Source organism: Taurulus bubalis, assembly GCF_910589615.1.
Source record: "Taurulus bubalis genome assembly, chromosome: 2".
In the NCBI taxonomy this organism is placed as follows: domain Eukaryota; kingdom Metazoa; phylum Chordata; class Actinopteri; order Perciformes; family Cottidae; genus Taurulus; species Taurulus bubalis.
This window is the reverse complement of record NC_136590.1, coordinates 21,353,531-21,364,619: the sequence shown is the minus strand read 5'-3', so window position 1 is coordinate 21,364,619 and position 11,089 is coordinate 21,353,531. Positions and strand designations below refer to the sequence as shown.

General features: G+C 39.5%; 2 protein-coding genes across 2 annotated transcripts in view; one reads left to right on the top strand and one right to left on the bottom strand.

Annotated features, from left to right (window-relative positions):
• Positions 1 to 641, bottom strand: part of rcc1l (RCC1 like) — a gene marked incomplete at its 5' end in the record, with an annotated part of 12,563 nt that extends 11,922 nt beyond the window's left edge. The window contains 2 exons of the mRNA XM_079237421.1: positions 104 to 233; positions 357 to 641. Coding sequence (XP_079093547.1) covers positions 104 to 233; positions 357 to 641 — 415 coding nt within the window. The remainder of the gene's footprint in view (positions 1 to 103; positions 234 to 356) is intronic.
• Positions 642 to 7,013: 6,372 nt separating this feature from the next.
• tlcd5b (TLC domain containing 5b) lies at positions 7,014 to 8,470 on the top strand (the record flags this gene model as incomplete). Its single annotated transcript, XM_079237791.1, has 2 exons — positions 7,014 to 7,203; positions 7,947 to 8,470. The coding sequence occupies 2 exons, from the start codon at positions 7,014 to 7,016 to the stop codon at positions 8,468 to 8,470; spliced, it is 714 nt and encodes a 237-aa protein (XP_079093917.1).
• Between the last annotated feature and the right edge of the window lie 2,619 nt (positions 8,471 to 11,089).

Below are 11,089 nucleotides of genomic sequence, written 5' to 3'. Positions count from 1 at the left end.
ATCTGTACAATGGGTTTGCAGAGCCATTTAGCTGAAAACCTGTCCTGAAAGCAAAATAACGCTCCAAAGAGTTGGTGATCATTCATTCCTGGTTGTGTCTTACGGCGGCTGTGTTGCGTGCGTTGGAAGCCCAACTGAGAGTCCTTGTTCAGACCCATGCCCCACAGCTTGATCACGTCTTTGGTCCGCGAGGCGATGAGAGTGAAGCCGTAACCACAAGCAGCAGAGGAAATCTACAGCAGAGGAAGAGCAGCGAGGGAGTTCAGTCCTATAAAGTTCTGTTTAAACCAGAACTCCAACATGCATCATATCTTTTATATGAAGTGCCTAACCAAGTTTAATAAAGCGGATTTCACCTGCTCTGCAGTCTCCAGTCGGTAAGGAGTCAGCTGGTATTTGCGGGGCTTCTTCCTGCCGCTGTCTGGCACCACGAAGCTGGGGATACCCAGAGCGCCGGTGAAGCTGAAGCCCCATACAAACACTTTGTGGGTGGGCTTCTTGTGCTGGCCCACATACTGAAAAACTGGAGCACTGCTAGTTTTCTCCTGGAGTCTGGGCGCTTTACTGAGTGTCGCATAACCACAGACTTGAAGCCCCGTGCTGACGTGTCTGGTGCACAGTCGCATGCACGAAAGAGCCATCCTATAGAAAAGAGAGAGACAAGCAGACATCACTGTGATGGACAGCAGGGGAAGATATAACACAGTTTCAGGGGAAGATATAACACAGTTTGAGGTCTTGGTTTGGTCGTAATGACACAAGAAGTCCGTTTTAGACATTACATTTTATGGAGGGAGGTGTTTTTCATAATTTAAAATTGAAAGTTAACTAGTATTACTACTTACTAATAATAGCTCTTAGTTAGTTAATCAAATACAATTAAATCGGTGTGAAACAAATTGTAAAAAATAGACAAATGTTTGCAAACATTAAGCAGTAATAACACGTTATATATAATATATGTAACATCACATAACAAATAGTGGCACTTTAAAACGTTGAAATGACATCAATTAGGCTTTAGTTTTGATAGGCAGCGTCAATAAGCTGAAAACGTATTGCATTTCGGAGAGAAAATGTAACGGCACCAAATTGCATTTACTTATTCTGACAAATAACGCTATCATCGTCTTGTTGAATATAACAAGTATGATACTGGAAGACTTTGAAGACTGGTCGGGGTCTGCTGGTAAATTCGGCTTGATACTGGTCTATTAAGCAGTTATATATGAATTAAATGTCACCGTTTCACCAACTCACCGCCAGCGAGACCCGTATTTCACGTTACTTTGACACGCTAGCGCAGATGGACGGCGAATAACGATTAGTCATGATACGACTATTAAAGGTGGAAAGTACTCTACAATAAGAGGTGTTTGGTGAATATGGTTAACGCCGAATGAGAAAGCGACTCACAATCATTCGTTTAAGATAACGCACCATTATTTAATACAAATAAATGTTTAACAATACTCGCGAGATAGTTAAATGATTAGTAAAAAGAACCGAGTTTCAACTCGCGTTCTTTTCGCTTTTTTTTCTTTTTTTCACATGTGACAAGCTAGCTAAGTTAGCTCAGTTTGAATGAACTTACCTCGACTTCCGTTTTTTCTAATGTGTTTTGCAGGCTGAAGAACTAAATTACTTCTTCACATTACTTTCTGTTGAAGCAGCTGAAGTGGTAATTATATATTTCAATGTCATTTTCGGTGTGTTTGTTTACCTTTAGTTAACCTAGCTAACCCCGGAAGCGGAAACGGCTGTTCTTCTTCTTCTTCTACGGTAATTCTCACATCACAGAGGAAAATATCGCCACCTACCGACAGCGGAGTGTGTAACATGGTCACTTATCTACTAGTACTAGTAGTAATATCACAGTAAAAATATTCTGTTACATGTACATGTCCTACATTGAAACGTGTATGGAAGCCCGTTTTTGCTACAACATTTTTTTTAAAGATAAAAACTCATAATTATGAGATAATAAAGTCGAAATTATGAGATAAAAAGTCATAATAATGAGATAGAAAGTCGAAATAATGAGATGAAAAGTCATAATAATGAGATAGAAAGTCGAAATTATGAGATAAAAAGTAATAATTATGAGATAAAAAGTCATAATATTGAGATAAAAAGTCATAATACTGAGATAGAAAGTCGAAATTATCAGATAGTAAGTGTAAGATAGTAAGATAGGTACATTAATGGCAATGCTATTATTTGTTAAGCTAAAACGTCAACAGTTACGCTTGCGTATCGTTTGCATGGTTAGACCGGTGAGGGGATGAGGAGATTTGTGAAGACAGCGCAGATAACAGGAAGGAGAAAAGCCAACTTCACTGAAGCCCATGCGCACTTACTATCTCATAATTTCGACTTTCTATCTTATTATTATGACTTTTTATCTCATTATTTCGACTTTCTATCTCATTATTATGACTTTTTATTTCAATATTATGACTTTTCATCTCATAATTACGACTTTCTATCTTATTATTATGGCTTTTTATGTAATTTTATGCCCGTCTCAGACATAGACTATCACCCGCTGCAGGCCGCGCTGTTCTTAAGTTTATTTAGCTCTTAAGAAACTGATGGATGTGTTTAAAGCACTCATAATTGTATGACAGTGCTATTAGTACACCATACATATCATTATTGTAGAACATGATTAAGGTGATCGTGATAAGAATACAGAGAATTACACACAATTTATTTTCACTGCTTCAATTGATTGAAATTCTGATTATGAATAATACATACATACTGATCCACCCATACACATATTCAAACTCCTAGTTATATGGTAATTTACACATACATGTATATACATATAGTACATGATTCATACATGCATACAGTACATATATCCTCATAAGTATATATTTATTCGTAAATATAATCTGATTGATTTGGGTGATGAAGCACTTCAAATTAGCTGATACATTTTTCCAACACTGACGCATTTAACTTGTCTGATATATTTGCAACGCTTATGTCTCGCAGCGGGGGCGGAGTTAAAGTTGCGTTCACGGCAACAATGTTGCAAAAACGTTGGAATATTCGCAACACGTTTGCTGTGAATGACTACAGTATTAACTTCCTCATATACGTTCATGTTCATCTCCTGCTTCTCATCAGACAAATAAAAAGAGGTTCCTCTGAGTTTATTTGCCATTGTACTGTTAGAACATCGTGGTGTCAGTGCTCGTTTATTATCCCTTCTGAAGAGGAGCGGGCGCGCGCATTTATCCAGATGACTGACGTCTGGCTAGAATTAACGAGACGTTTCAGCGCGGATCAGCCGTGAAGAAACCCAGATAGCCTGATGTCAATCATCTCGCGAATTTAAGATGGAGATTAGGACATTTGCTTGACTTTGTTTAGCCAGGTACGAGAAACAGGGCCCAGGTCGCCAAACTTCAAGCGTGTCTTAAAGACATCAAAACCTGGATGACCTGCAACTTCCTGCTGCTGAACTCGGACAAGACTGAAGTTATTTTACTCGGCCCAGAACACCTCAGAAATCAAGTATCTGATGATATGGTTTCTCTGGATGGCATCGCTCTGGCATCTACCACCACCATAATGCCGTGTTCACACCGGACGCGACGCGAATTTGCGGCGCCGCGTCCACCGTGGAAGTTTACTCGCGCGAGTAGAAAGAAGGTGTTCACACCAAACGCGAATTCGCGGCGCGACTAAAAGGGCGTGGCTTAGCTCTGTTGCTTGCCTCTGTGAGAGACAAGCGACGAAGCTTTCATTTCCGCTATCGACCATGGAATAAATAACCACTAGTTCTGCTTTATACTTGTTGTGGAAGTCCCAAACATGTCGGAACATGAAACGCCCTCGTATTTGGGTTCATAACATCATCCGTAGCCGCACACAGCTCGGTGAATTTCACCGACTCCTCCAGGAACTGCGTCTCGCGTATCTCCGTAAAACGATACCGATTATGCCATCCACCATGGAAATAACCACCAGTTCTGCTTAATACTTTTTGTGTAAACTCCACATATGTCGGAACATCAAACTCCATGGTGTCTGGGTTCATACTATTATCCGTAGTCCCACAACAGCGTCTCAATGAAGCCGCTGTCAGCGCTGGTTCAGGTGGAGCAGCAGCAGTTTCATTCAGAAACGGGGAGACGGCGGTGGTGACAGGCGGAGCTTCTCAACGCTGATTCTCAACGCTGATTGGCTGCCGCAACTTTGCGTCACGCGATTTCTCCGCCAGAGTTGGGATAATTCAACTCACGCGAATTCGCGTCGCGTCCTTCGCTTTGTTCGCCCCAGGTCAAACGTTCTGTTCGCGCCGCCTCCAACGCGTCTATCTCGCCGCAAATTCGCAAATTTGCGCCGCAGCACGTCTGTGGATTGACTTAACATGTAAACTGGTCGCGCCGCAAATTCGCGTCGCGTCCGGTGTGAACACGGCATAAAGAATCTCTGAGTTATTTTTTACCAGGACCTGTCCTTTGGCTCCCACGTGAAACAGATCTCAAGGACCGCCTTTTTTCACCTACGGAACATCTCAAAGATCCGGCACATCCTGTCTCAAAGCGATGCAGAAACATTGATCCACGCATTTGTTACCTCAAGACTGGATTACTGTAACTCCGTCTTATCAGGCTGCTCCGGTAAATCCCTTGGATCTCTCCAATTGATCCAGAATGCTGCAGCTCGTGTACTAACGAGGACGCGGAAGAGAGATCACATTACTCCTGTACTAGCTGCTCTCCACTGGCTTCCTGTAAGATCGAGAATCATATTTAAAATCCTTCTCCTTACCTACAAAGCCTTAACTGGTGATGGACCATCATATCTTAAGGACCTGATAGTGCCATATTACCCCACTAGAGCATTACGCTCACTGAATGCAGGGTTACTCGTGGTTCCCAGAGTGTTAAAAATGGATTCGTGGCTGCCTGGAACCGGTCCTGCCTACTGCCATGGCCCCGCTGATGGAATCGGCCTGGAACCAGGCCTGCCAGCTGCCATGGCCCTGCTGATGCCCCTCCTCTCTACCTCCTTCTGCTTAATGGATCGTGGCTATCTGGATCATGGACCATGCCTACTACTCATTATATGAATCATTTCTGTCATATTCATTGAATGTGCTGTAACTCTGTTACGTTATTCATTCTGGCCACATGACATCTATTGCTTCTATTCATCCGGCGAGAGGGATCCTCCTCTGTTGCTCTCCCTCAGGTTTCTTCCCCTTTTTCCCTGTGAAAGGGTTTTTACTATCTTTATTGGGGGAGTTTTTCCTGATCCGATGTGAGGTCCCGGGATAGGGACGTCATGTGTACAGATTGTAAAGCCCTCCGAGACAAACTTGTATTTGTGATGTTGGGCTATATAAAATAAACTGAATTGAATTGAATTGAATTGCTGGTATTATTATAGATTGATTACTATACAATTTTAAATGTATATTTGTACTATTTTTTTTTTAGATGTATTTTATTTTTTATTTGTTATATATATATATATACATATTGTTGTGTATATATGTGTAGATTTAAATATATATATATATATATATATATATATATATATATAAATATATATATATATATATATGTGTGTGTATATATGTGAAGATTGAAATATATCCCATATTATGACCTAACCTCAATTGACACCCTTCACTCACCCATTAACCGGATCACACATAATACACACACACACACACACACTTTGCTTTGTATAATTCCGTGGTTCGTATATATGTGTTGATGTTGTTGTCTGCACTTAATTTGTACTCACTTTTCTACGCAATAAGAAAAAATAGAACACATAGTTAAATCTAGAAATAAGCGTGAAGAACGTGATGGAGAAACAACCAGCAAAGTCTTGTAGAGTTAGCGGCCAATGCAAAGAAACGACAGACAGGTGATGGAACTCGTATGAGCCGTCCCGTCTAAGTAGAGCCTGTAATCCTCTAAGAGGATCAGGTCTGAGATCCAGGGGTAAAGGACCCGCTAACCGTCTCTAGTAGCACATGTTCCCCCCAGTCATCCCGTGACAATGTGTTAGTTTAAAAACTGCTGAAAGATGTCTTGATTTCAATGGACCATGAACGGTGATGGAGGCTGAGAGCCGTAGTCGTTTCCTTCATGCTTCCTGAATATATCTGACACTGAGAGGAGGACGAGTTCAGGTGAGAGACGGTGTGAGAGCAGGACGGTTACAGTGTTAAGAGGGTCAAAACTGACCCACATTGGGGTTAATTAGGCACTAATGTAATATTAACATACTAATGTCACTGGTGTCACTTTACGTTGTATTATTTTTAGCATTTAAACTGTGCTGTACATGATAATGAGTGTTCATAGCAGTGTTGGAAGAAGTATTCGGATATTTTATTTCAGTAAAAGTAATAATACCACGTTGTAAAAATATTCTGATAAGTATTAAGTAACAGTTCTGCATTAAAAGTAAGGGAACCTTTTAAATATACTTAAAAGTAATGAACTACTAAAAATGTAACATCAAAATGTAATGTTTTAATTACATTTTGTAGTGATATTTGCATAAAAATAAATGTAGTGCAGTTAGAAGTATAAAGTAGCATGAAATGTAAATACTGAAGTACAATTTTGAGGTAAAGTAAATTAACTTTGTTACTTTCCACCACATTAATAAGCACTTGTATCTGCTTGCAACATTATTGTGTGTTATTAAATGTTTACATACAACTTATAAATACAAAATAAAAAAAGTTAATAATAATGTTATCTTCTGCATTTGTGATCATATGTTTTATACTTTGATTTGTGTCTTTCTTGTGTCAATTAACCGTATTAAAGCTTGGTGAAATAACTCAACAGAAATAATAATAAAGAAACGAACAATAACTCTGAGTAAAAAAAAACAAAGTTTGTTACCTGAATAAAATAACCCTAACCCTTTGATCCAGGCAGCACTGAAAAGGCACGTTTTTGAATGATAAATCACATTCAACATAACCACATGTGACCACTCGTCCCACTCAGGCGGCCATGCCGACGCTGCAGGTGTTCTGCAGCCTGATTGGCTGGTTCTGTCTCTACCAGTGGTTCTGCTGGACCTTCGCTCAGCGGGGGCCCGAGTGGAACTGCCGACTGGTGACCTTGACCCACGGGGTCGCCATCGTGCTGCTGACGGCGTACGTCCTCTTCATCGACGGACCCTGGCCGTTCACACACGCAGGTCAGTGCCGCTCAGAGTATTACACGACATAATCTGAAATATCTACTACTATATTACAACTTTATATATTCTTTAACCTTTTTGAAACCCTTTCCCCGACTGAGCGATTGTTATATAAAACTGTAAATCATAGCTTGTTTTATGAAAGGGGAAAAAAGCCCAAAACTGCTGTATTTGGATGTATTGAACACCATAAGTAATATCCAAGTGAAATATATGGTTTGGTACATGAAAAAATTAAAATGTCACAGATGTGCGCAAATAAGTCTAATGCAATTTTGGAGACCTCGTCTGAATTTTCTCTATACTAAACCCTCTCTAGCTTTGTTCTGCTTCACTTTATCAAAGTCAACCTTTGCAGAGAGAATGTTCACATATTGTGCTCTGATTTGGGTTAGAGTTGGACCTTACAGCTGCATCATTTCAAATAAATAATCATCCTGAAAGTGCTTTTTTTCTAGGCAGACCTGAAACCTTTTCATTTTTTTCTGTGTGTCATCTTCATTTATTCTTAACCAGTAACAAATAGACTGATATTTACACATCTGAACAAAATCTCACAATGTGTACCTATTATTATAACACCAACATTATTCAAATCGCCCTAGTGGTTGCAGAGATACACCCTTTTTAGTTTGGGTATGCAATTTTCGAGGAAACGGACAAAAAATCGATTGGTTTTTAAAAGGTTTAATACAAAGGGTTACCACATTGTATTTTAAATAACATTTAACCCCTCATAGGTACAGAAAACACGGAGCTCCAGACCGCGTCCCTGACTGTCTGCCTTGGCTACTTCCTGTTCGACCTGGGCTGGTGTGTGCGTCACCACACGGAGGGTCCCGTCATGATGGCCCACCACGCCGGCAGCATCGCGGGCATCCTGCTGGCTCTGCTCATGGGGGTGTCTGGCTGCGAGACCTGCGCCGTGATCTTCGGCAGCGAGATCACCAACCCCTTGCTGCAGAGCCGCTGGTTCATGCGGCGGCTGGGCCTGTACGACGGCCCGTTGGGCGACGCCGTGGACCTGCTCTTCATCTCGCTGTTCGCCACCGTGCGTGTGGGAGTCGGTGCGGTTTTATTCTACTGTGAGCTCACGTCCTCCAGGACCACGCTCGTGATGAAGCTGGGCGGCGTGGCCATGTACGGACTCGCCTGGGTGTTCATGGTGGACATCGCCCGCTTTGGCTGCAAGAAAAGTCGGGCCAAGTACAAAAAGTGGCGGGAAAACCACGAGCTCAAAGAAGGGATGGATGAGAGTGACTGAAGAGAGGATGGCCGTCAAACTGTCAGGACTCATACGTTCATGGAAAACCTGGAAAAGTCATGGAATTTTAAAGTGGTTATTTTCCAGGCCTGGAGAAGTCCTTGAAAAAAATAAAATCCCAAAAGTTTTGGAAAAGTCATGGAAATTTGTTATATTATACGCTGTGTATATATATATATATATATATATATATATATATATATATATATATATATATATATATATATATATATATATATATATACGCTGAGTTTGAAATAATTAATATGCTTTTAAAAGAAAGACGCTCAAAATATAAGCAGGCATACGCTGATATCTATGCATGTTTATTCTTTTAATCAAACTATTGTCTCTCATTCATTTGTGTCATTTAAGGTATACTGAACTGGAATGTTTGACAACAATGTATTGATACACTTTGACAAAGACAAGTGAAGAGTCAAATAGGAAAGGAAGTGCAAAGTTGACCAGAAGCAACTTGTTTTTGTACGAGAATAATAAGAATAAACATTAGAAGAACGAGAGGTCCTTCTCTCTGACTATGCTCTGGCTCTAATAATAAAACACTCCAGAGGAAACATTTTACTGCACAATGAGTACTTTTCATGAATTTTGCCGATATACACTTTTACTTAACGAAGGTTTAGAATATTTAGAAATAACTTTCACTGCATTGAACACGTTTCAACGTGAAAGTGTTTGGTTTATCCGTTCTGGGTTTCCGTAGAAAACATGGCGGTGCAACACGGCGGACTCCATGAAGACCTATGTGGATATGAGGAGCTCATTCTGAGTTTCAGCTGAACATACACTAATAGAGGCCCATTTCCAGCAACTATCACTCCAGTGTTCTAATGGTACATTGTGTTTGCTAATCGCATAGAAGACTAATGTATGATTAGAAAACCCTTGAAAACCCTTGTGCAATTATGTTAGCAGAGCTGAAAACAGTTATGCTGGTTAGAGAAGCTATAAAGCTGGCCTTCCTTTGAGCTAGTTGAGTATCTGGAGCATCACATTTGTGGGTTCCATTATACTCTCAAAATGGCCAGAAAAAGAGAACTTTCATGTGAAACTCGGCAGTCTATTCTTGTTCTTAGAAATGAAGGCTATTCCATGCGAGAAATTGCGAAGAAACTGAAAATGTGTCTGGGTGACCCCAAACTTTTGAACGGTAGTTTGTATATATATATATATATTTCACAATTATTATTCTGGCAAAAGTATGACAGAGAAATACTTGTTAAGTAGTTTCCAGCATTATATACCTATATTTTATATTCTGGCAGAAAATGGGTGGAACGATTAACCGAATAAAAAATAATGAATTAATTGAAGTAGATATGATGTATAGTAAAAGGATTCAACAGCACAGTTTACTGATGAAACAATCCCACTTTTTAGACCTTTTTTGTGTGGAAACTTTAAGCTGCAGATACTTTGTAAAGGAACTGATGTTTACTGTTAAATTCAGAGTTGATTGTTCTACGGATGAAGCCCACACTTAAAATAAATAATGTCGTAATCATCCAACCCCACATAAGACCAACTAAAAGTTAAACGACACGTTTTCTTTCCCTTCAGATCAGCTTTAAATCTCAATCAAACTTGATAATAGCAATTATAATAGAATAATAATAATTATGAATTATAATTAATTCTGCATGGATACTCATTTTAAGTAGATAGTGTTAAGAAAGTACGTGATTACATGGTGTAAAAATACAACAACACACAAAATCTTTTGATATTTATAATTGTACAATATATTCCTTTACATGAAAAACAGTCCATACAATATGTTTTTTTCTATATGTTCTTTTTAGATAGTTCTTTTTCTTCTTCATTTTTTTTTGTGCAGTCTTGTGACGATTTTAGTCTTTTCAGTCCAACCATTCAAGTGAAGTGCAGAGGTTTGAGGAGTGAATCTCCGCCCCTAAAAGAGGTTCAAAGCTGAATGAACATGACGTTTATCAGTTGATGCCGGAGAAAAAAACCTCCTCAAAATATTTCAGGGGACTCAAAATTAGTTTTTGATGAAAATAAAAAGTCTTGAATACAAATCAAGAATAAATTCTAAAATAAAGTTCAATTCAATAAAGCCACATGTGCACAGACTGAAGAGCTTTCAGTCTCTATTATATGGTGTACTTTAGCTCCAGGAATAAACACCAACAGTGACACACAATCATTATTTTTTTGAATAAAGATTGCAGTGTGACTATTTTCTGTTGCGTCATAAATGCTAAGTACGTAGCAAATACTCTTTTTTCTCGTACTGCGTGGAGTCGAACAACGTAGATTCTTGTGGAGGAGATTCTGTTTCCGCCTCCATCCATCTGCTCGTTGTTCTCCATTGTTTGTGATCTGGATCTATGTTTGCTATGTTACGCTCCATTCAAGTGCTCTAGGAAATTGTAAATCTGGGATTTAAAAGTCAGGATAAACAGCGTTTGATGCTTTTTGGCCAGGCATTCAAACCAAGAGGACAACCAGAAAACAAACAGTACTTTTAAGACAATTTCTGATGGGAATTTCTGACCAGTCTCCAAATAAATGATGTTCAGTGTATCAACATGGACAATAAATGAGATTTTACGTGCATTTACTTTAACGAGA